Raw genomic sequence first — 26,530 nt, 5'->3', positions numbered from 1 at the left:
ATCTTACAATATGTGACCTTCTGGCTTCTTTCATTTGGCTTCGAGGTTTCAAGATTTGAAGGGAGACTAGCAACAGGTGTAAAAAAAAAAAAAAACAAACCTTGTTTAATAACAGTAAATCAGTACTGACTGAGTGTTAGCTGGACACGTCCTGCCTTACTCATCACAGAGCTGGGGAATGATAAGGCTGAGAACAAAATTCACCCTTATCCATTAATCTTTTCAAAACACAAAGAGGTGGTGTGCAGTCACAGAATGAATATATCAAAGTTTAAGGAAGCAAAAAATCAAAATATCCTCTAGGCTACCTCTGGAAGTAGATGCCAGGAAGTCCATGGCCTATGGATGGAGGGAAAGCTGAAATCACACCCCAAATTCACCATGTGCAAGCACTGGGACTGTGAGCCATCTATTAGAACTGCTCAAGTCTCAGCTTCCACTTTGAAACATTGAGGCTATCAACAGTATAACTTTTAACAACCATGCTGGGAAAGATTGAAGGCAAGAGGAGAAGGGGACAACAGACGATGAGATGGTTGGATGGCATCACCAACTCAATGGACATGAATGTGAGCAGGCTCCAGGAGATGGTAAAGGACAGGGAAGCCTGGCGTGCTGCAGTCCTTGGGGTCATAAAGCGTCGAACATGACTTTGAACCACAACAACACTGACAAACTGAGCATGTGTAAAGCATATGTAAGGCAAGGCAGCCCCACACCCTTTACTTTTCTACGTGACTAACATTATACCCATTCTCACACGTGCTCACTGGGCACCAGCTCTTCTCTATGTGGTCCTGAGACCAGCAACCAAAACATCACCTGGGAGCAGATGAAGAACCCAAGACCCAGACCCACTGAGTCAGAATCTGCATTTTAATAAGATCCTCAAGTGACTCACAGATTATTAAGGTTTAAAAAGCACTGCTTCAGATGTCTCAAAAAAGGGGGTGGGGGCATGGCAGGAAACCCAAAACGTAACACAACCTATTTAACCAAAACAAAGAAATAAGCAATAAAGTGCTAATTGGCTAAGAATTCTTCTCCCTTTTTAAAGAGATATTAACTTAACAGAGACTAAATGCCAGATGGGAAGAGGAAAAAAGAAGCTACATGTTGATGTGTACTTGAACGTTCTTACAAAAATGTTTGGCTATATCACACGCAGGCGTTGAAGTTAGATTTATTCTGCTTATATTTTAGCCAATCTTTTCCAGGCTGTGAAAATGAAAATGGGTTATTCTTGGATTTCAGAGCTTAACTGCTCACAATGAGCCATTTTTTACATACTGCTCAGTAGAGAGCATGGTGACCCGGCATTTCACCAGGGTACTTAAATGTGAAGTCCAAACATCTTTATAAATAACACAAGCTCTACTTTTCTTATCAAAACGAAAACAAAGAAATAAATATAACACATTCCAATGTAACTAAAATAAATAGCAGAAACATCACTGTATGAAAACAAAGTAGAAATTATTATTACCATCACTGACAATAAACCAAATATTATGGCTACTAAGGGCAATCACTGTTGTTTGTTCTTTCCGTGAATTTGAGTTATAAAGATAGTTTTCCTTAAATGAGCATCAGGTCATCTTATTTTCATGAATTTTAACAAGAAACACATGAACTACATGGGCACTTCTGTAATGTATAATGATGTACAATATTTTGAAATGACATTTTTAGCTCAGAGGCTAGAAGAAATTCCAAGACTTTTAAAAGAAATAACAGTATGTTTAGTCACCCATCTGCTCACTCATTCATTCTGCTACAAAGTGCTGCGCCTCATGCCCCAGCCCGAGTCCTGGGCCACGTAAGACAAGACAGGCATAGCCTCCATCGTTGAGAGCTTGTGATCACTAAACAACCACACACATGCTGCTGTCATACCTGCAACAGCCTTTGTTGGTCCTAGACCCGTGTGCCAAGCAGGGTATAGCCAAAACTCTCTCATGAGTTTTACTACCAAAAATACTGCTCACAGTTTAACACTGAAATGTTTTATTTCAAGAAAGCAACCATGGATTGAAGGCAAAAGGAGAGGAGGGTGGCAGAGGATGAGATGGTTGGATAACATCACCGACTCAATGGACATGAACTTGGGTGAACTCTAGGAGAAAGTGAGGGACAGGGAGGCCTGGTATGCTGCACTCCATGGGGTTGCAGAGTCAGACACGACTTAGTGACTGAACAACAACAAAAGGAAAAAAGTCCTGTGCATAAATGAACACTTATGTATTAGTCTCTCTTGTTTTGTTACCACCCAGTGAAACCAAATGAGCAACACATGGTTGCTCCTTGGAAGAAACACTATGACAAACCCAGATGGCATGTTAAAAAGCAGAGTCATCACTTTGCCAACAAACCTCCCTATAATCAAAGCTATGGTTTTTCCAGTAGTCATGTATGGATGTGAGAGCTGGACCATAAAGAAGAATCGATGCTTTTGAACTGGAAAAGACCCTGATGCTGGGAAAGACTGAGGGCAGGAGGAGAAGGGGACAACAGAGGATGAGATGGTTGGATGGCATCATCTACTCAATGGACATGAGTTTGAGTAAACTCCGGGAGTTGGTGATGGACAGGGGAGCCTGGCGTGCTGTAGTCCAGGGGTCACGAAGAGTCAGATACAACTGAGCGACTGAACAACAACAACGAAACCAAAATAAAGTAGCTATAGGAAACACAGTCAGTGGAGGTGCGCTTCTCCGAGGCTGTGTGACTCGGCACGTAGCAGGCAGCCCGCGAGGAAGGCGGGAAGGACCTTGTGAAGGACAGAAGTACCTCCTCCTGCCCCACTTCACGAGAGCCCATGACTGCGTTTATGTGTCTTAGGTCTGTGGACTCCCTGAGAACCACCAGTGCTTGATAGATTATCAGGTTATGCAAACTCTAATATTCAAGCACGGCCTATCTGTTCTTGCAAAAGAATACAGACCAATTCAAAAGAACTAAGGAGGAGATCTATCATGAATCTAAGGCAAGCTGCTAGTTCAGCTGCAAAATCACTTTTACGTATGTCTTATTCTGTGGTAAAGAAGAGCCGAGAAGGTTGTCTGTAGGGAACCTTCCAGGGCAATGAATTTTAGGAGAAACTCATTGTGTGGATCACATATAGTAAGCATCAGGTAGCAAAATGTTGTCAATTTTGTTCTGAAAGTCATACAACGGTTTTAGTCTTTCTTACATCAGCTCTCTTCAAAATGCCACTATACCCACTGAAGCCCAGTTCACAGAGGAGACTCATGCAGAGATGAAGAGAGGTTAAGTCTCATGCTCTGCCCGGGTCTACATCCGAGAGATGGTGAGGGACACGGAAGCCCGGCGTGCTGCAGTCCATGGGGTCTCAAAGAGTCCAACATAGTGACTGAACAATGACGCTCTGTGGCAATCTATGGTGACTCAGGTTAGAGCTCAGAAACCTTAGAGTATGGCAGTTCACAGAGTTCTCAAGGTCACTGACAGACATCGTGACGATGGAGGGCTGAACCTCATTTTCGAAAAGTCCCAGAGAATGAAATCACGGCTGCATTTTCTAATGAAAACCTGAAGGTAAGACTTCTGTGCTGCTGCTGAAGGAGAGCACTGCTTCCCTGGGACACCAGAGACACAGAGGAGTCTAGGGATTCAACGGAAAGTCGCCAAGGTTAAATAACGAAGATGTAACTTTAGGTGTAACTGAAGCTTTTTCTGAAACTGAGCTTTGAATTTGAGATTCAGTTCTACAGGAACTAAGTGGAGATCCTAGAATTCTCAAGCATAAAGCAAGCAAGAGATAATTTGAGGTTCGGGAAAGTTAAGAGCTGGCATTTCTCCTTGGTTGCCCCAAGTTAAGCAAAATAAAATAGAAACAGTGAGAGCCCTGAAGGCCATGTTTTGAAACGGATGGACACTAAACAGGATGGGGTCACTGGATCTTTCTCACGTGTAGCCTTATGCATTTACACTGCTTGCCGAATACAGAGACCTCTGCTTTAACATAGAGAACCTTAATCTGGTATCCCCCTCCCCCCTTCATACTTTGGCCACAAGATATGAAGAACTGACTCATTGCAAAAGACCCTGATGCTGAGAAAGACTGAAGGCAGGAGGAGACAGGGGCAACAGAGGATGAGATGGTTGGATGGCATCACGGAATCAATGGACGCGAGTTTGAGGAAACTTTGGGAGGTGGTGAAGGACAGAGAAGCGTGGTGTGCTGCAGTCCATGGGGTCGCAAAGAGGTGGACACAGCTTAGCGACTGAACAACAAAAAGCGGACAGGTCCCCTTTTCACATCTGTCCACAGTGGTGAGGCTGCGGAGTGGGGCAAGCCCGCTCCTCCAGGGTGGGATGGACACACCTGGCAGGCTGAGAGGGTGCCGGAGTCCTGCAGGCCGCCATTTCCCGGGGCCCCAGAGGAGGGGCCGAGCACTCTGCAGGAACCAGAGGGAAAGGAGCAGGGAGGCAGGCTCCGCGTCTGTCCTCACACAGAATCTATTATTTTAACAACAAAAAATGTCAGAGTGGGTGTGCTCTAAGATGACTGCTTCTACCCAGCGCCTTAGGGTAGTATCTTTATCAAGACTGTTTCAAAGATTAAATCCTGATATCCAAGTCAGAAGGGCTACTTTTCCTAGTGTCTCCACCACTAAACACGACAATGTTTACTATCTCACAAGGTCCAGGAGACAGAGGCTGTGAAAATGACTTTTAAAATGTAAATACTTCATCAAAATATAATCTCTGGCAGAGTCAAAATGACTTTGGAATCAAACCAAGGAAGATGTGAAGACCCGAGTTGGAGCTGTCACATCGTCAGCGCCTTGAGGCCAATAAACGTTTGCTAGAGAAGGCAGGACAACAGCTCAGAAACCCTGGCCACAGGCACACTGCACAAAGTACATTCTGTCTAAAAACGATTCGGAGTTAATCCGCTCACTTCAGGTTTATAAAGAAGAGAGAAAACAGCTTCAGGATGGATTCCTCCTGAGCAGTCTCGGGAGGGCAGGGATGCACCAGGGAAAAGGCGGGATTCCAGACTGGTTCCAACACTGGCTGTGATCTCAGGAGGGTGCCTAAGCATCTTCTGAGCGACAGGACAGGCACGGGCTGCAGGGACTACGTTTCATTCTACTTCAGACAGTTGACTCTGCGTTCACACTAATAACGTGAATCTCTTAGATGCACTGCTTACTGAGGTCAGTGTGGAAAAGCCCAAACGGAATCACTATATTTCAAGACAACGGACCTGCCAGGACATCATGTTTGATTTATGAAACACTTGACTATGAAGTGTTTCTCTACTCTTCTGTGAAGAGTTAAACTGCCTTGAATTTTGGCTGCAAGACTGCTTAGTCTTCTAAGCCCTGAATTTGCATTTATAAGAGATTTAGCTTTAAGAGTTCCCATCTAGCCTTATTCAAAAGCAGTCAGAATCAACACCTGAACACAGAGGCTGAGTCACTCCTGTGTGTGTCTCTGAAAGGGGGACAGAGCAGTGTGTACTGGAAGCAGACGGGAGAAGTCGTGGGTCCTCCCCTCCTGGGACAGAGGGCAGGCAGGCAGGGCAGAATTCAGGTAATGCCAGGAAGACTGAGGCAGGCACCTAATAAGTGAAAGACAATTCTTCTGGAGAATTCGAGGAGCCCCACACGTGAACAAAATACAACAAACTAGTCTAAAGGGACACTCTGGTAAAATCGATTTCTCTCTTTTTCTTTTGTGTTACTTCCTGTCCCTCTTGAACAGGACATAGGCCTACATTTCTATGTTTCTGACAGACAACTCGATCATGACGCAGGAAAAAAGTTACTTGCTTTGATGAAAACAGCGGAGTGAACAGTGGAAGTAGGAACCGCTGTAAACAAGCTCAAGTTGCCAACATGGTTTTCTCTCTCTCTCAGACACACACACAAAAGATTAAGTAAAAATCCAAACTGAATTGTGTTATAAAATCACCATAATTTTTTGGATATGACTAACTGGGCCGCATACAACCATCTAATTTTAAAGAGCTGTTAGAATTCTCCTTTACAAAAAATTTCCAGAGAATACCACACAAACCCTGAAATAAAAACATTCCCAGTGATGTTTTTCTTGGAGGCGAGTTGATAGCGCTCGCCAAAAGGAATATTTTAAGAATCCCCCAAATTGCATTGGGGACAAGCAGAAAGGAGGCAGACCACAGGGAGAGAGTCGCTCCTTTCACACACAGATATGAGATCCTTCAACTAAACGTGTGGATTCTTCAACACTGACCCCAACAGAAGCCGCCACCTGCGAAGCTCCTGTCCAGAGTCACGAACAAGTCGCAGTCGACCACTGGGTTGTGCGTTGAGCTTTAGAAACTACCCCGTGTGGTTCTGTAAACAGCAGGCGTGACTTCTGTCTCTCAGAACAGCTTATCACATTTGTTTGATTGAATTTTTTTTAGAAAATCAGAGGAGGAGGCCATTCAAGAAGCAGGGAGCATGTCTGTCTTATTTAAGATGGAGTTGGACAGGGAAAGGGGTTCAGTTCAGGTCTATGGTGTTTTCAAGGCCTTGATCTATAAGCATCAATGAACATGGCACACCCTGCCCCCTCCTCCCCCCACTAGAGGAAACCTTTGAGTCATCACAATTACATGACCAGGCATTTTTCTTTAAGCCACAGTGCATCCTGTGCTTTTCGCTTTCCCAGGGGTTGGTGTTTTCCACGAGTAGGGAGGGTTTGCGCATCATTGGGAAGCTGTTTGCATAGACACGAATTCCAAAACTATCTTTAGAACCTGAGAGCGACCGCTTGGAGGAACAGTACCCTGAAGGTTCTGGAGAAGATTAAAATACTAAAGATCAGTACCACAGTGCCTTCAGGGGAAGTGGGCTCTCAAGCACACTGAAATCCTCCGGTCGGCCTCTGGATCAGGAAAGATGCTAGTCTTGGGTCCCTGCGAGGATGGACGTAGACGCCCCCCCCACCCCCCCCGCCCCGCCCCATCCACCCAGACCATCCCTGTTTCCGGCCTCCCTCACGGAATCCTCCAGACCCCCAGGGTCTCTCCTGCGAGCGCCAAGAGTGCTGACCAGCCTTTGTGGATGGTACCCAGGACCAGCCATGGGCCGGATGGGTCCTCAACCAAGTACTCACTTGTCCAGAGCAAGTGCCTGTGGTCAATTCTAGGGTTAATGTACTCTTTCCCATATGAGGCTATGGGAACAGGATGTAGCAGTTGATTTACACAGTTCTTGCGGGGGGATTACTAAGTTATTTCTGTTGTTAAGGCTAACGTGTTAAATCCCTACTTTTTGTCAGCTGCCTCGAGGAGCAATGCATATCTTTAACTCTTAGCTTACAAGTGATCCAATGAACAACATCCTGTCACTGAGTGTGTCTTACAAAGGAGGAGCCGCAGCTCAGGGAGATGGGACGTCTTCCCTAAGGCTGCCCAGCGGGAAAGGTTCCCGGTACCCGGGTGGCTCAGCAGCCTCTGTCTCATTTTCCCTTGTTGTTCATCACTAAGTCATGTCCGACTCTGTGACCGCATGGATGGCAGCACACCAGGCTTCCCTGTCCTTCACCATCTCCCAGAGCTTGCTCAAACTCATGTCCATTGAGTCAGTGATGCCATCCAACCATCTCATCCTCTGTCGTCCCCTTCTCCCTCTGCCCTCAATCTTTCCCAGCATCAGGCTTTTTTCCAGTGAATCAGTTCTTCGCATCAGGTGGCCAAAGTATTGGAGTTTCAGCTTCAGTGTCAGAACTTCCAATGAATATTCAGGACTGATCTCCTTTAGGATGGACTGGTTGGATCTCCCTGCAGTCCAACGGACTCTCAAGTCTTCTCCAACACCACAGCTCAAAAGCATCAATTTTTTGATGCTCAGCCTTCTTTAGGGTCCAGCTCTCACATCTGTACATGGAAAACTACAGCTTTCACTAGACAAATCTTTGTCAGCAAAATGATGTCTCTGTTTTTTAATATGCTGCCTAGGTTCGTCATAGCTTTTCTTCCAAGGAGCATGCATCTTTTAATTTCACGGCTGCAGTCACCATCCTCAGTGATTTTGGAGCCGAGAAAAGTAAAAGTCGATCTCTGTTTCCATTGTTTCCCCATCTCTTTGCCATGAAGCGATGGGACCGGATGCCATGATCTTAGGTTTTTGAATGTTGAGATTCAAGCCTCCTTTTTCACTCTCCTCTTTCACTTTCATCAAGAGTTTCTTCTTCTCTTTCTGCAATAAGGGTGGTGTCATCTGTGTATCTGAGGTTGTTGACATTTCTCCTGGCAATCATGACGGCACCTTGTGCTTCATCCAGCCTGGCAATTCACATGATGTACCATTTTCTCTGGCGATGATTAACTTAAACTCTCCAATTTGGGAGCAGCAGGGTAGCTCACCATTTCACTGTCCTGTACTGATTATTCTTTAGGGGAAACTGATGGGACCCTCCACACAGAGCAAGCACATATGGATTTACATGTGTGTACAGACGCACAATGAAATTGCACTTTCCTCTCCCTCTGCTCCATCCTCTCCCTCTGAACAGCTAACTGGGTATTCCAGTCTTCTTAGTAGAAGGCATTGGATGTATGAGATACTAGACAAGTGAAATATATAAATCTGTCAGAAATCCTATCTTCCAGAAGAACCGGTGGCTTAATTAGTGGCTTAATAAGGGCAAAATTCTATTAAATTTTGAAGAAACTGCTTTACCACCATTTGAAATCATTACGTGCGCTGTGCTTAGTCACTTAGTCGTGTCCGACTCTTTGTGACCCAATGGACTGTAGCCCACCAGGCTCGTCTGTCCATGGGATTCTCCAAGCAAGAATCCTGGAGTGGGTTGCCATGCCCTTCTCCAGGGGTTCTTCCCAACCCAGGGATCGAACCCAGACCTCCCACATTGCAAGCAGATTCTTTACCATCTGAGCCCCAGGGAAGCGCTGAAATCATTACACTGGCAGGTAAAATGTGCTGCTTAAAATGCTAACAGAATGCTGTCCTGCACTGTCTTGCAAGTGTTTAGACCCTGACTGCGGGCAGGCTCCCGGCTTTGGCACCAACACAGCCCCGCCCCCATCTTGCCTTTGCGCAAATCTGGGGTCTACCCCCGACCCTCCCGTGGCTCAGCCTCCCTCCAGGCCAGCGCCGGGGGTGCGCCCTGCGTCAGGAAGAACATGGACAGCCTGGGGATGCTGGAGGCCCAGGTGACCTACACTGCTCTGTCTGTGAGCAGCTCCTCTCTAACTTTCTCTCAGTGAGCTCTGTGTCTGACCAGTCTGTCTCCTTGCGTACAATGACCAAACCCTGTTCTGAAGATGAGAAGTCCCACATGAAGGTACAGACAGGATCCCTTCCAGGGGGTGGGAGGGAGACCTCTGAGGGGGAACCTGGCCCAGGCACCCTCCTCCTGGAGCTCCCTGAAGTCTCGGGCTCCTCAGCGTGCAGACGCATCACACCAAGCTCGGCATCTTCATATGGCCTTCCTCCTTCTGGGTCTTTCCAGACTTTTGGAAAGCCCGCCCTTATAGAATTCAAATCAATTAAAAGTCATCAGCCAGGGATATAGTAGTGTTATGCAGCCCTTACGGAAATAACGCATCGGCATTATCGTGAGAGCAGGCAGAAGAAGGGCCCTGCAGCTATCCGTGGAGGAGTCCCAGGGGTCTGTGACCTGCCTCGGAGACCGGTGCTTTACCAGTGCGGTGACACTGACCTCGAGATGGGAGGCACTCTGGATTGTCCCTGTGGGCTCCGAGAGACCACGAGGGTCCCAGTAAATGAATGATGGAGGCAGGAAGTCAGAGACGTGGCCAGGGAAGCAGAGGCTGGTGACATCAGGGCTGGAAGGGGGCCGCGAGCCACGGGCTGTGGGCGGCCTGCAGAAGCTGAAGAGGGCAGGAAGCAGGGCCTCCGGCAGGGACACAGCCCCACAACACCTGGCCGTGAGCCCGGGAAGCCTATGCAGACTGCTGACCTCGGAGACTGTGAGAAGACAGGCCGGGGGAGGGGGGTTAGCCTCTAAATTTGTAGGAACACTACAGCGCCATGGACCCTGCGGGCAGGGTCTCCAGTCTGCCTTCGCTCTCCAAACAGCTCCAGCCACGCCGCCCCCTGCTCTCCACGCTCACATCTGAGAGTCAGCCTGCGCGTCGTCAGAGCAGTCCGTGAGTGTGAGCAGGAACGCATCAAACCCGCAGAGCACTTTAGGGGAGAGGGTCTTTTAACCACAGAGTCTTCCAGTCCTTGCGCACGATATGTCTCTGCTGTTTCCAGTCTTCCAGGCCACAGTCTGCACATTCTTTTCTGTTAGATTTGAACTTAAGTATGTTAATGCTGGGGCTTCCCCTGCGGCTCAGAGGTAAAGAATCTTTCTGTCAATCCAAGAGCCCTGGGTTCGATCCCAGGATTGGAAAGATGCCCTGGAGAGAAAATGACAACCTATTCCAGTATCTTTGCCTGGAGAATCCCATGGACAGAGGAGCCTGGCCACAGTCCAGGGAGTCGCTAAGAATCAGACACAACTGAGCAACTAAACACCACCACCATCTTAGTGTCGACCTGGTACTACTGAACCCTTGCTTGCCAACAATTTGCTGAACTCACTTATTAGTCCTGAGAGCTTTCTGGTGGATTTGTTGCAATTGTCCACACAGACTCTCATGTAGTCTAAGAACAGAGGTAGATCCCCCTCTTCCCCTCTATAACCTAAACACCTTTTACTTCCTTTTCTTGGCTTATTACTGCTCTTACACTTAGCCCGCTCACTGTGTCCGTGGGCCAGGCTCCTCCCTCGGGCAGGAAGGCCCAGGCGGGCAGCCCTGTCTGAGCACAGAAGTTTATCAGATAACATGCTTCACTTCCCGCCTTGCTCGTGGACAGCACTTAATCCCACAGAGAGGCCTGATGTTAAATGCACACCCAGCTCCATTTCCTCGTGTGATTGGCGGTGGAACCCTGGCAGGACTTGGGGCCGAAACGGGGGCACGCAGGCAGGGCCCCCGCGCCTGGCAGCGGGGAGGGCGAGCGCCAGCCCTCACACCCGCGCCCTCCGCTGGCTCTGCGGTCCAAGGGGACAGGCTGGTACAGAACAGAGCACAGCTGCCTGGCCTCATAAAAGATAATGTCTTCCTCTGAGACATGAGGGAAGGAAAAGGTGACTGATAAACAGAGACACTGTGAATTGGAGAGAAAGCAAACAGGATATTCATTCACAGAAGCTGGAGCTATTAATGACATTGTATACAAAGAAATGTGGACTGGTACTTGTATATAATTAAGTAAGGTAATTTCTAATTGTTGCCTAGACAAACAACACTTTGTGGGGGGAATTCCAGCCTTTTCCACTTCATGACTCCAACGACTAATATCTTAAACCTCATGCAGCAGAGGGAGATGCAGATTAAATCATAACAAGGGAAAAAGACCACAGATGAACTTGAAAATATATCTGCTGTTTATTTGCATATTATAATTCTACCGGTTTAAACTAACACAGCATTGTCAGGTGGCTCATTGGCAAAGAATCTGCCTGCAATGTAGGAGATGCAGGTTTGATCCCTGGGTTGGGAAGATCTCCTGGAGAAGGAAATAGCAACCCACTCTGGTATTCTTGCCTGGGAAGCAACATGGACAGAGGAGCCTGGTGGGCTACAGTCCACGAGGTCACAAAATAATCGGCATGACTTAGTGACTAAACAACAGCAGTGTAACACATGCTTAGGGGGAGGAGAAGGGAGGCTGGGTACTTAGCAGATGTAAAATAGTGACGCAAGTAACAAACGATGCTACCCTCATCAGACAGTAATGCTTTGGAGTGACCACGGGTTGTGGTCAAAGTAAAAATAGAAAGAGTAAGAAACAATTTCAATTTCAAGAATGAAAAGAGAAAAAGACTTAAAAAAACAAACCTCAAATTCTGCATTTAATACACAGAAATAAGGACAAGTAATGTTAAAGATAGACATGCATAGATAATAACATATCCAAATGGGATTAAACGAACATGTCTCTCAGTAAGTAGACCCATCTGTGAAAACAATCACGGAATTCCGTTGGCTTTTTAAACCATCGCTCACACAGGTCACATTAATTCTTGGTCAAGCACAGAAGAAAGTGTATTTGCTGTGAGAATGTGCACTGGGCGTTCTCATTCCGAGTCTGTGCTAATCTTACACCTGCTTGTGGCCGTGAGCTCTTCACCTAGAAACCTACCTGCTCGTCCTCCTGGGGACCATCAGAAGGCGAGGACCTAGAGGGACCGGGGCAAGGAGAGAGGGCGGGATTGGCATGGACCGGCCCACTGCTCAGCCCGGACGAGCACCCGGGACACGCATGCACGGAAGCTTACCCACTCGAAGGACAGGATCCAGCAGCCGCGCGCCATGCCCAGCAGCACGCTCAGGGTGCGGCGCGGCCTCCCGGCCAGCACGTGTGTGGTGCTGCCGCACACCTCCCGCGCCACCGAGAAGCCCTTCAGTCTGTTCACGACCTGGATCACCATGCTGTACTTTCTGTGAAGCGGGGAGAAAAGTCAACACGCGGTGCATAAACATCAAGGGGATTACAATGAACCAAAATGTAAAAAAACTAGAAAAAAATGTACACTGACTTCTAAGGTGCTCGTTGCCATGCAATCCATAACTTGAAATCTGGGGGAAATAAATTTCAGATCTCAACTCCAATTGTTTGTTCTAGTGGCTAAGAAAACAGCGGCCTGAAGCTAAACTCGGTTTTCCCCAGGTGCCCAGTGGGGCCTGCCAGCACCCTGCACCAGGCCTCCTCGACACCCAGACCCCACTGTGTGTACTTCTGAGTCATCTTGGACCTAGTTTTTGCACTGTCAGAACCAAGATACTCACTCATTTTATTTTAAAAATAAAACATTTATCAAGAGTCAAACATAGATTTTATAGGTCCTGTTTATTAAAACTTCAGATTAAACCTCAGGGCAAATTTCACAAAGCTCATCACTACTTATTTTCTGATTTGTCATTCCATTAATGCCTTAAGTACCCTTTTTTCTCTTTAACTATTTCTCTTCCCTAACTTTCTTCCCAAATCACTCTCCATATTCCTTCTCTTCCTTTTACGGTCACCTTTCTATTATGCCTTTAACTCTGACATGTTGCTTTTCCCCCTTTCTGCCAGCAGCTTTGGGAAATCCCTGCCAAAACATGACCACCACATAGGCTTTCTGAGCCACACTGTGACGTGCACACTGAGTTAAGAAACTTCTCTTGTCTCCAAAGGTTACATTCCAAAGGGTCGGAGGCAGTTTGTCTATGATTACGCACACTGTCTCCAACTATCCCCTGCTTATATTCTGGCATTTCTCAATTATGATGATCTGGGCTTTGCCGATCACAAGACCCATTTCTTCACTTGTGAAATACAAGGCCTGACCTCCATTCTGGTGAAAATTTTCCAGGGATCCCCAGGGTATAACAGATGGATGAGTCAGGACCAGGCACATCACTTTAACCACAGGATACATGCTTATTGGAGTTGCAGAAAATAAATTGGGGGAGGGGTACAAAATACAAATAAAACAATAGCAAAATGAAGTGAAAACCTCTAAGCCAGATGCTCTCTAGAAACCTGTTCCTGCATATCTATGATTTTGTCATTCCAAGTCTGGGAGCTTCTAGCTCTTCGCTGGATGTGCTAAGCGATAACAAGGATCTTTGCAAAACATGGCTAATCAATATGACCTTAGAACATCTAGGTCTTGTTCTTACCTTCTGACAACAAGTATTTGTGGGGCAGGAATGAATCAAAAGAGATTAAAAATAGCCCAAATGAAGAGTTTGATTTGCAAACCTTTGACTGAGAAAATAGCTAGCTATCAGTGTTTTTTGTTTTTTAAATTTGAGGCAAAAATATAGACTTTTAAAAATGTTAGACCAATATTCAATTATTCATTTCTGTATTAAACTACTTAGGATGACCAACGTATTTCACAAGATGTAAACAGAACTTGTAAGCATGCTCCTTTTTCACTAGATAACATGTGGGTTTTGAATGACCAAGTCCTTTTAACTTCATGTCAAAGGTGGGACGGGATCCCACCACCCAGAGTCTTGGAAGCATGCACTCTTTCTGCAGCCTGTTTTTCACTGAGATGTCCCAGTGTTTTGATGGATATCTTAAAGCCCTAAAACTTCTGATATTTAAAAAAAAAATTTTTTTTCCTCTTTAAATAAAAATTCAAAATTCTGTTGCAAAGAATAAGGCACGGTATTTTTCTTGGATGTGCAACATTGTGCTAATGTTTAAGGGAGATGATAAGAGTGCGCTAGGGAGCTGTGAATGCTTCCACCAGATGTGCAGACAGCTGCTTCACCACAGTGGTAGAAGGCGTCCCACTAAAGCGTTTCTTTAAGATCTTTAAGGGACGTGCTTCCACCAGTGAGGCTACACTGACGGGGCCTACAGAGGGTGGGGGTGGTGGACTTGCAGAGCCGTGCAGTACAAGACGAGCAAGAAGAGCAGGAAATACTAAAACGCCTCTAGATGCCGTCCAAACCACTTAAAGGTCTTGGGTGCTGAACTGTTCACAGCCTTTTCACCACCTCTCTTATTTCCAGCGCTCTTCTGACTCCAGTGTTAATTATAGAGAGCAGCACCGACACAGCACAGACGTGAGGGCTGCCTGAGTGCCCAGCACAGTTTATGAACGAAAAGTCCAAACTTTATATCGAGGAGAAAGTTATCAAAACAACGAGTACTTACTCAGATGGCATGCTTGTCATGACTAATGTTCTTGTTGGCTAGGGATGTCAAAAGAGAAGGAACAAAAAACAGTCAAAAATATAAAAAATATTTTTCCCACAGAAATAAACTTTGTTTTCTGAAAAGTTACATCACTTAAAAGTAAACATTTAAGCATATATCAAAGGAAAAAAACTTTATATTCCTGGAAAAAAAAAAAGTAGCCCAAAAGATAGAAACTCAGATACTATCCCCAAACCAATCCAAAATAATCCAGGACACGAGGTGGAAGAGAAAAAAAAGTTTCCCTCCAGAATTCATCCTACCAGTTGCCTAGTGGGCCTCCACAAGTGCCAAACTGTTAATACGCGTCCAAGGAAGGACAGGGTAAGAGAGACGTTTTTTTTGCAGGCTTAGAAACCATTTTTCCTGAGGCTTCTAGGCAACCATATTCTTGGTCTCAGATATAAGTACACAGTAATGTTCAAGGTTCTGCTACCTGACTCAAGCAGATTCTTTCATCCCTTCCACATAAGAGGACAGATAATGGAACTGCTTATTTGAGTACTGGCATCTCCTATTAATTGGAACTGCAAATTTTTTAAAAGTAAAAATTTAAAAATATTTTTACTTATGCATGCTGCTAGCAAAGAAATGTTTTAGAAATATATAATTAGACATATAAATTTCCCCGTAGTTCCACCAACTAGAAATGACTATTGTTTTATAATTCGATATATATTAGGGCAAATGTTCTTTTGTTAAAAAAAAAAATACCTTTATTTATTTACTTTTGTCTGTGCTGGGTCTTCATTGTGGTACGCGGGCTTAGTTGCCCTACGTTATGTGGGATGTTAGTTCACCAACCTGGGATCAAACCTACATTTCCTGAATTGAAAGGCAGATTCTTAACCACTGGACCACCAGGGAAGTCCCCCTCAACGTTCTCTTTATTTAAAAAACAAATGTGAATGCACACTATTCTTACACTCGTTCAGGTCATGTGATGGGCCTCAGATGGAACCAGCTGCTCAATGTAACCTGGAAACCGTCACGGCACACAGAGCAACACCCCGAATGTGCCCATGAATGAATGAGAAGGAGCCAGAGCCGAATGTGCCCATGAATGAACGAGAAGGAGCCAGAGGCGCCCAGAGGACCCAGGGGGCACACGGGGCACTCAGGGCCTCTGTGCCGCATGGGTGCCCTGAGGGACGGTGAGGGTAGAGACAAGGTGAGTGAAAAAGATACTCGGAGGAAGACCTCAGGAATGGCAGATGAGCTAGCCAACAATGGACACCCACCATCCTGTGTTTTTAGTTTCCCTCCAGAGCATCCTTTGTCAGCTCTCCTCTGTTCTGGATATGAGTGGAACGTGAGCACGGCTCCCTGGGTTGAGCCTGGAGACAAGGCCTTCATGCAGGAGTAAGATTCTGGCTTCAGTGTCATCCTAGAATGAGGACTACACAGTCAGAGACATGGCCAACCCCAAGTAAAACCCTGCAGGAGGTCATGCCAAGGCATTTACTTTCTTCTGGGGACCCATCCAGAAGCAGCCTGTAGGACGTCATTGGTGGGACGCGCTCATTCCTAGAATGAAGGCATGGAGGGGGACAGGCAGAGGAAGCTCTCCTGACTTCTGTATCACCAGGCTTCTCCGTGACTGCACCTCAGGCTGCTTCTCCTTCTTACCTGCACTCACTCCCCGTGAGCCCTCACGTGGCCTCACGCGCTTTCTGCAGAAGCAAAACGCCTACAGCCCCAACTTCACATTTCTAGCTCAGACCCACTCCATGATGCCAGAACTCAGACTCTCCTCCTATCTGACATCTGCATCTGGAGGTCTAGTAAGGATCTCAGATGTGACATGTCCAAAACTAAGCTACTCTTTTTTTCAGGAAATTATGCAAGAAAAAGAAATAAAAGACATTCAAATTGCAAAGGAAGAAATCAAACTCTCTCTCTTCACAGATGAGAAGAGCTTACAGGCAGAAAACTCTATGAAGAAGCCATAAAAAAACATTAGGACAAATAAATTTAGCAAAGTTGCAGGAAACAAAAAAAGCACAAAACTTATTTGTATTTCTATACCTTAGTGATGAACTATCAGAAAAAGAAACTAAGAAACCAACTCCATTTATTAGCATCAAAAAGAATAAAATAATTAGGAATAAATTTAATAAAGATGACACAAGCCTTCTACACTGAAAATTTTTTTAATTGCTAAAAGAAATCAAAGATGACCTAAATAAACAGAAAGACAGCCTGTGTATATGAATTGGAAGACTTAATATTATTGATGACAATACTTGCCATTGCAGATTCAATGCAATCTCTAAAAATTCCAATGGCAATTTTTGTAGAAATGGAAAAATCCATCCTAAAATCCATATGGAATTTCAAGGAAACACAAATAGCCAAAACAATCTTGAAAAAGAACCACAAGATGGAGATCTCACACTTCTTGATTTCAAAATTTACTACAAAATTACAGTACTCAAACTGTATAGTACTACATAGGGATAGATGTGAATACTGAATTGAAAGTCTGGAAATAAATCCTCACATCTATGGTCAACTATTTTTGACAAGGTTGCCAAGATTGTTCATATACAGTCTCTTCAACAAATGATGCTGAGAGAACTGGATAACCACATATGAAATAATAAAACTGGATCTTTATCTTACACTATAGGAAAAAATTAACTCAAAATGGCTCTAATTTGAGAGCAGAAGGTATAAAACTCTTGGAAGAAAACATAGGGAAAAATATTCATGATACTGGTTCCTTAAATTAAGGCACCAAAAGCACAGGCAAAAAAGATAATTAAATAAATTGGACTTCATCAAAATTAACAACTTTTTTTGGCATCAGAAAACACGATCAAGAGTGAAAAGATAACCCCAAAAATGGGAGAAAATGTGTGCTAATCATACATTTGACAAGCTTTTGACATCCAGAATATATAAGAACTCCTACAACTCAACAAAAAAAGGACAACTCATTTTAAATATGGGCAAATAACTTGAACAGACATTTCTCCAAAGAAAATAAGCAAATGGCCCACAGCACATCAAAATACGCTCTAAACCACTAGCCATTTGGGAAATTCAAATGAGATACCAGACCTAATGAGATACCACTTTATAGGATGGTTACAACAACAAAAATCTACCAAACAGCACGTGTTGATGATGGTTTGTGCTGGAAGCCTCATGCCTTCTGGCTGGAATATAAAATGATGCAGCCGCAGTAGAAAACATCTGGTGGGCCCTCAAAAAGTGAAACACAGAATTACCACAGGACCAGCAAACTTACTCCTGGCATATATCAAAATGAACAGAAAAACAAGGACTCATATACTTATATGTGAATTTTCACAGGAGCCAAAAGGTGAAAACAACCCATGTCCATCAGTAGATAAAAGGATAGATAAAATTTGGAATATACATGCAATGGAATATTATTCATCCATAAAAATGAATGAAGTTCTCATATATACAACATGGATGACTCTTGAAAATATGCTAAGAGGAAAAAAAGCTAGATATAAAAGGATATATACTGTATAATTCTATTTACAAAATACCTAGAAAAAGTAAGCTTGTAGAGACACAAGTAGACCAGAAGTTACTGGGGGCTGCAGCGAAAAGATACATGCAACCCAATGTTCACTGGAGCACTGTTTACAATAGCCAGGGCGTGGAAGCAACCTAAATGTCCACAGACAGAGGAATGGATACAGACGTGGTACACATACAGTGGAATAATACTGCTTCATTAAAAAAGAATGAAATCATGCCATTTGCAGCAACCTAGATGAATCTAGAGAGTGTTAGATGGAGTGAAGTCAGTCAGACAGAGGAGGAGAAATATCCATATGACATCACTTACATGTGGAATCCAAAAAGAAACTATAGAACTGACCTTACAGAACAGAAAGAGACTCACAGACTTGAAAAACGAACTTACGGCTTCCGGGGCAGGGAGGAACAGTCTGGGACTTCGGGCAGGTCAGGCACACTCTGCTATATTTAAAATGGACAAGCAGCAAGGACCTACTGGACAGCACAGGGGAGTCAGCTAGTGTTACGTGGCAGCCTGGACAGGAGAGGGGTTTGGGGGAGAATGGACACCTGTGTGTGTCTGGCTGAGCCTTTGTGTTCACCTGAATCTATCACAATGTTAATTGGCTATACTCCAATACAAAAGGTTTTTGGTGTTAAAAAAAAAAAAAAGAATAACAACTTGCCAGGGGATGGGGTGAGGTGGGAACCAGGGGTTATTAAAAACCCTTCTCTGAAAGGTTTTTGGGGAGCTAGGGTCTTTCAAGCGTATTCTTATTGAGTCCCGAGAGACACTGTACTTTCCTTCACCACAACCTCCTATCAGTAAACTGGCTCTACTACACTGCGGGGGGGCGGAAAACACAAATTTGATTTGGGAACACGTGGACAATTCTTTCACTTTTCCTCTATTTGAAAATCTTCATAAGAGAAAGTTTTAACTGTTATTCAGGTGAACATTCTGTGAACTGGCAAGGCATATATAACCACCACTGCAAAAACAGCTCAGAGGGTCAAGTATCAATTTACCCTTACAGCCCTTGAAGCGCAGCACGCATTCAGCATGCTCTGCTGAGCAGAATAAAAGCTCTGTGCACAGAAGTCAAGGTATTCTTCCTCCTCTTAGAATGCTAACACTACCAGAAAATACCTTCTACCAGGCAATTACACAGAAAGAATATATGAAGCATAAAAGAAACAATCAGATGCTAGGAGACCCAGAAGCCTGCAATTCAGTACGTCTTCTTGCAGCTCACGTGTTTGTGACTTCCTATCTGACGGCCACTTGGCCTTTCCCTACCTCATGCGGCTCATCTAAGAAACCAGACAATGAGGTTCTCCCACAGCGCCAAGTGATTAATTACTCTGCTGAAAGCAGATATTAATCCTGGCAGTTTTGTAAACTATAACCTTCACAGTATGTGATTTCATGAGAATACATTTCCTAACTTGGTCATTTATCTACGTAACCTTTGCTACATGTCACCTTTCAATGAAAGTAATAAAAATGGGGAGAAAGTTCAGCTGCTTTCTTCTCTCTCAATGACGGTAACCTGATCCTGCTCCACCCTGGCTGTGAAGTCTATATGTAGGGTGATAGTCACAGTGCACAAATCTAATAAGGATCAGTAAATCTTATTTAACATTATTGGAAAAGACAAAAAAAAAAGACCGGCTAACCTTTATTTGAACCAACCACAGTCAGTGTTGAAAGACGAAACGGTCCTTTAAGACTGAGACCTGAATCTCCCTGTCCTGTGAGATGCATTCCCATTCTATGAAAAGTTGATTCTCCAAAACAAACTTGCACGTGACCTGGTCCCTGTGCCCTGGAACCTAGAAGGCTGGGTAAGAACTCTTCCCACCCTTTCAAGTTCTTGGGAAGCGCAGCAGAAGGGCCCTTGCTCCCCTCCGCTGCTCTGAGACAGGACGGCCCACGCCCTTCCTCGGAGGCTCGGAAACACCCACCTCCCGCCTCCCCAGGGCTCCCACTCCCTAGCTCACCTGCCTCTGGAGCCCCAGGCCACAGCCTTTTCTCTGCAAGGCTCCCGATGATCCTGCTACATCAGTCTGAAGAGAATGGGCTCAACTGTGTGTTTGTTTTCACAGATCTGGGGCTGGGCCTTGCACGGGACTGGCCCCGCTTCCCCACCCAGGTAACCCAGGCTGAAGGCGTCCTCGGGACCCTTCCTGAGTGGGGACTCAGGGTCCCAGCATCGGGACCAGATCGTGTCCTGGAGTCCAGACTCTAGTCCACCAATACCATGGTAAGGGTTTGATGTTTACTGACTTTCTGAGTGTTCACTCTGGTGCCCGTTTCTTTTGGTTTCACAGTCTGACCATTTGGTGATCTCTGCAAATGGGTTGATGGTCCACAGAGATCTTTGTTCCCTGACAGATGACAGAGTTTTTTCTGCTTGTTTTTCTACTTTCAGCTCAAAACTATTAAGAATTTCATGCCACCAGGGAGTAGGGAGTAGATATCTGGACTAAAGTTTGGATTTCCATGTTTATGCCATGAGAGAAATTTTTAGCTATGAGTAAAATTTTAAAATTGAAATTACAAGCTCTGTGTTTGTTCTGTGTGTGTGTGTGCGCGCGCGCGCACGCGCATCCATGCCTGTAATCCAGACAGGCCATCCTCACCCTGAGAAAAGCATCTTGAGATGGTGTTACCAATTGCGATTTTAAAATCTCCTAAAGAAGCTGTTGGCTTAAGTGCCTACAAATCGAATATTCCTAAAATTCCCAAATATTATGGAAATTGAACTCCCAGTATTTTAAACAGTGCCAAAAAAGAAAAAAATACTTTAAAAAAATTTCTGGGGGAGGGGGGCAGATTTCCTTACTTTCCTTTCTTAAATTGGGGTATAGTTGATCTACAATATTATGTTAGTTTCAAGTTATAAAATAATGATTCAAAAATTTTATAGATTATACTCCACTTAAAGTTACTGTAAAATACTAGCTATATTCCCTGCGCTGTGCAATATATCCTTGTAGCTTATTTATGACGAGCCTGGTCCCTGGCTTACAGTGTTCCCGGAGTGAGGGAGGTGACTCTGAGCAGGCCCAGGAACTACAGCAGACGGTGGGGACCTCAGAAGAAAGGAATTCGCCCAAATTTATAGGCACTGCAGGTGAAACCTGCCAGCAGGTTCTTGGCTTGGCTTCCTTACCCAAGAGGCTTTTAAATGTTACAATCTACGATTCCTTATGAAAACTTCCCGCAAATCAAACCTAAGGCCTAGGTGGTAAATTACCATTCTTGCTGCACCTATCTAAACACAGCTAATGAGACCAGCCGAATTCTGTGATCATAAATAATCTTTCTTTGATTACTGGGGGAGGGACTACAGAAAAAAATTCCGTTTCTATGGGAAACTCCGCAGTGTTTACCGAACACCATTCCAGGACTTTGGATTTTAGCCATGTTCACTGAGTGACTCTGCACCTCTGTGGACACTGCAGGGAACTGGTGGATGCGAAAGCTCTGCTTTGTCTGGTAGAGACTTACTGGACTTCCTTCTCCTCTAGTAAAAACCAGTTTCCATCCTTAGCTGCACCCTGGCCCAGGTCCTACTGCCTTGCCCAAACTGCCAGTCCTTACTGAATCTCCAGTGTTTCTGGTTTCCTTCAGCACCCGCCTACAGTCCCCCAGACCAACGTCTCGGCACCACCGGGAGCCAGCACCAGGCAGCCCAGATCCCGGTCTGGCCTCTGGTGACCTTGCGGGCACCCTTCTCCCTGGCTCTGATGGAGCCGGGGGTGCCGCTGCGCAACAGGAGCCCAGGTGGGCAGGCTCCTCTCTGCACAGGCCCCGGAGCGTCTGGCCATGCCTCAGTGTGAGAGGCGGCCATGCCCGTGGGCAACCCTGATGGAGACCCTCAGGACGGCTGACCAGGTGTCCTACAAAACTGAGAGCCGCTCCTTCAAGGGGTCCTGAAGGCTCGGCTCCCGAGTCTGCATACAGTACAACTGTCTCCGTCAATTTGTTTGTTCCTTTTCACTTTAGGAACACCTCTTTTACAATGCCCAATCTTCAGGGCCCGAAAACAACCAAGTCTTTGCCAACGGCAGATGAACCAGCATCAGCAAGGATTCCCCAGAGGCTATGAGATTCAGCTCTGCCTCACTCAGAAGGTTTACCATCACGTCCGAGTTGTCTGCTGAGGAACCGCATCCTTTTCTCTGGGACCGAGAACATGGAACCTGAGCGCTGTGCGCCTGCGAAGCTGCACGGGCTGGGAAGCCGCCACCCTCGTGTTTGAAGAAGAGGCTAACTGCAAAGGACCACTGCTCTCCATCACCCACACCACCTCTCTCCCCCCATCAACTCAGATAAGACGGCCTGCGCTCACATCTTCTCGCCCAAAGATCCTCCGTGCCACCCCTGTTTATCCTCTGTGAAGCCCCAGGATTCTCCTTCCCCGGAGCTTTCCCCGTCAAAGAGTGAGCTCCGTATTGTAATAGTCTGAGTAAAACCACCTCCCTAATTTCAGTACATTTTGTCTGTCACAACAACTACATGTTTGTTTTAAATGTCTAGGAACAGAGTTCTGAGAAACACTGTGAATACCCAAGAAGCAACTGTCTCATTAGATCTTCTACTTTAGTGTTTTATTTTCCAATGTCAAATTTGTCCTCTAAGGTCAATTTTGAATATAAAAAGATGAAAAGAGGAGGAAATCCTTGAATAATTAATAGAAACAGAATCACCCTATCCTAAAAAGAATGCAGATACTAATATTCATTTGGTCATTAGACACTAAATAAGTCAGACTAATTTATCAAGCACAAAACCAGACACTAGGGATATAAAGAACAACGATTCCCACTGTAAAGAGGGTGAAAAGCATTTTGACATAAAGTTATAATCCAGTCAAATTACAGGTATCAAAAAAAAAAAAAAAATTACAGGTATCATCAGATATATGTATATTCGAGACTACAAAGGAGACAAAACTGGCAGCCTGAAGGGGGAAGGTGGTCAGGAAATCTTGAAGGAAAATGTGACCCAGTTCAGACTTGGAGGATGAGGAGTTTGGCAGGCAAGGTGGGACAGGATGGTGTAGACAGGACAAATATACAAAGGGAGGGACAGAAAGGGGCTCCTTCGGAAATCTGAGAGGAGTTTGTATGGATTTACCAAGATGTCACTTCAGAGATCAACATTCAGAAGAGAGTAAGTCTTGGGAAGAATTGTGGCAAGACTGGGAGGAAGGTGAAATGATATAATAATCAATTGGAAAAAAAAAGCCTGGATGAGAGAAGATGGAATGGGCACCAAGGCTGCAACAATGAAGACGCAATGGCAGCGTGGGATTCAAAAAAACCAGGAGGTGGAATAAAGGAACCTTGGCGTGGGGGTGAGGCAGCCTTGCACCTTGGTGGACAATGGAGAACTGGAGAGCGGGAGCGAGTGAGCGAGCTGAGGGGAAGAGCGAGACCATCTGGGAGAAAGGGAGAGAGAGCAGCTCAGAACACGGGGCCGCTCCAAGAAGCACTCACTTCAGCAGAGCGGGAAGGGTTATGCAATCAGCAGTGAACATCCTCTGTTTCTCGTCAACACAAGACAAGAGGTCCAGGGCGGTAGAGCTTAAAAAGAAGTGCGAGACTGCAGCAAGCTCCTTCATAAAGGGACCTTTAGAGAAGGAGTAAGACAAGTCGCTTGGAAATGGTCTGAGTTCACAGAGGGAAGACGTTTCCTGATTCTGAACAGGACGGTAGAAATGACGCCCTGTAGTTTACACTAGTGTGGCTTGTAAAGCCACTATGGAGGCTCCACTGATTTTCTCCTTATTTTTGAGAGGACACAAGAACTCTTTCATTGTCTGCAGTAGCTTGTGATGCTAAGTTAACAAGGCAGCCAGTGGTTCAAGGTACAACCTCTGCTGTCTTCCTGCACTGACGCTGGTGAGACACAGCTTGGAGACCCAGAAAGTTTACCTGTATTCACGGCTCATCCCTGGGCTTAACTGGATTCATCAGACGTGAGAAGAAACATAAACATAGGGCGTGTATCTTAACACTGTAGCTGTAAGCGTGACGATCTCAGAAATGGAGATACAGTGAAACTGCAGTGCATGGACAACCTCAAGAGAAGTGGAAACTCTCACCCCATTACCTACTGTACGTTAGTGTAGAATGTCCTCGTCCTGCTCTTTCTCTGCTCACATCTGTGCAGGTAAGCCTTCCAGCATTGCTCTTATAGAACGCCCATGACAGAAAGAAGAAAAACAAACTTCTATGTTTTCAACATTGTTGTTCATGAAAAAAAGAAAGCATAGCAGCACACTGTTCCTTAAAAGGAAAACACTTGTCCAAATACAGCTACGCAGCACCAAAAGGTGATCAAAGCCGACAAGGAGAGATAACCGTAGGAAATAATTCACTAACCAGCAAGGAAGAGCTTGCAGATATGAAACACAGTACTTAATTTTAGCAAAAGCACTTTCTGGAAGTTCTAAAGCAATGAGTTGGGGGAGGGCAGGTCAAAGTGAATATCTGGGAAATAGTCTAGTTGATTTTGTTTTAATAAGATCAAAGGGAGGTCAAATGAAACAAACATACTTGTTTTAAGAGTGACAAAAAAGAAACGCTTTAAAAATAAAACATTCTTTAAATGTTTTGGGTTTAGGTACCATTTCATAAGCAAACAGTGGAAACACTTTTCCTAAAAAAAAAAAAAAAAAGGTAAAGAGGCTGATTCACGTTGATGTACGGCAGAAACCAACAAAATACTGTAAAGCAATTATCCTTCAATTAAAAGTGAAGAGATAATCCACACCTTTGCCAAGATTATTGATTTCAATCACTGCTAATATAAGCTACCCTAGATATGTGGGCACTGCCAAAATCATGTATTTGCATGAATTTTGACTATAGAGAATATTTGCTCAGTTGTGTCCGACTCTTTGAGACCCCATGAACTGTAGCCCACTAGGCTCCTCTGTCCATGGAATTGTCCAGGCAAGGATACTGGAGTGGGTAGCCACTCCCTTCTCCAGGGGGTCTTCCCAATCCAGGGATCAAACCTGGGTTTCCCATATTGCAGGCAGATTCTTTACCATCTGAGCCACCAGGGAAGCCCCCTAGAGAACATAAAAGTGAGCAAATCATATAGGAAAAAACATTAATTCTGGACAAATGTCTTCAATTCAGACCTGAGAATTTTCTATTATCTAGACCTTGGCAGCTACATCATTTAAGTGTCTTCAGAAAAAGCTCAATCTATGGATAAGAGACCCCAGCTTTTTAAAAATAAGCAGCTCACTAGATGTGTCCTTCAGAGTATTATCCCTTGGCTTTTAATTTGATGATAAAATCAATGCTCTGAAGCTGGGCCTCACTGCAGAAAGCTGGGGCAGAAATCTTTAACTTTCTTAAGTGAATCTTTTTGTAACTTAACTGTCCTTTTTCATGTATTTTTTCCTTATGTGAATCTGTTTTTTTAATTAGGAGAATTACAGCGACTCTTAACATTCAGGGTTTTTTTTTCCCCCTAAAAAAATATAATACCTTTCTAAATGTTCTCAAACAAAGCAATAATAAAATGATCAGTTTTATTGGTCAGTAAAACATCAGTATCAATTTTGATACTCATATGTTGGATAAAGATGAACTGTTTATAGTAAAAGGAAAAAAAAAACAAGCACAGAGAAAATGAAACATCTGAGTTATTCGTCAACACCCAATTTGTTAAAAAACACATACACACAAATATCATGATATTCTAAGATGCTTTATCTAACAAACTTAGCATCAAACGTTCAAAGTGCCAGGGGTCAGCCTCCACCCGACTCCTGGCCCTGAGTGTGCTGGGGACCAGAGACCATGGAGCCCTAATTGCAAGGAGCACAGTCCTCAGAAGGGAACGGCTCTGTCCCCCAGAGTTCCTCTGCTGGAATCCCAACCCCAAGGTGACAATGTCGGGAGGCAGGGCTTCGGGGCTGATTAGGTCACGAGGGTGCAGCCTTACAAAAGGGACCCCTGCACCTCTCCTGTCTGCCATACCAGCTCCCCGTGAGAAGATGGCCATGCATGAACCAGGAGGTGGCCACGCCTGACCATGAACCTGCCTGGCCTTGACCTCAGCCTCCAGAATGCTCTTCATGAGCTGTCTAATCTGCTGAGTTCCGTCCCAGTAGCCTGCGCAGACTGGACTGCCATAACCGCTTCTGCACTCAGGAACGGGCTCTGAGGAGAAGAGGGGCCAGGCGAGGCAGGAGGTGGACCCAGGCCGCCCAGTGTCCCAGAGAGGAGGAGGGGTGTGCACG

General features: G+C 45.0%; 1 protein-coding gene across 9 annotated transcripts in view; it reads right to left on the bottom strand.

Moving 5' to 3' along the window:
- MCPH1 (microcephalin 1) overlaps window positions 1-26,530 on the bottom strand; it is a 220,314-nt gene that overhangs the window by 140,089 nt on the left and 53,695 nt on the right. For all 9 annotated transcript variants that reach the window (XM_061134656.1, XM_061134654.1, XM_061134657.1 and 6 more), the window contains 2 exons: window positions 14,706-14,743; window positions 12,322-12,484 (listed from right to left, as the gene is read on the bottom strand). In XM_061134656.1, coding sequence (XP_060990639.1) covers window positions 12,322-12,484; window positions 14,706-14,743 — 201 coding nt within the window. The remainder of the gene's footprint in view (window positions 1-12,321; window positions 12,485-14,705; window positions 14,744-26,530) is intronic.

This window comes from Dama dama, chromosome 32 (genome assembly GCF_033118175.1).
Source record: "Dama dama isolate Ldn47 chromosome 32, ASM3311817v1, whole genome shotgun sequence".
NCBI classification, from domain to species: Eukaryota; Metazoa; Chordata; class Mammalia; order Artiodactyla; family Cervidae; genus Dama; species Dama dama.
Note: the sequence above shows the minus strand (reverse complement) of the source record. Positions and strands in the feature narration are given on the sequence as shown.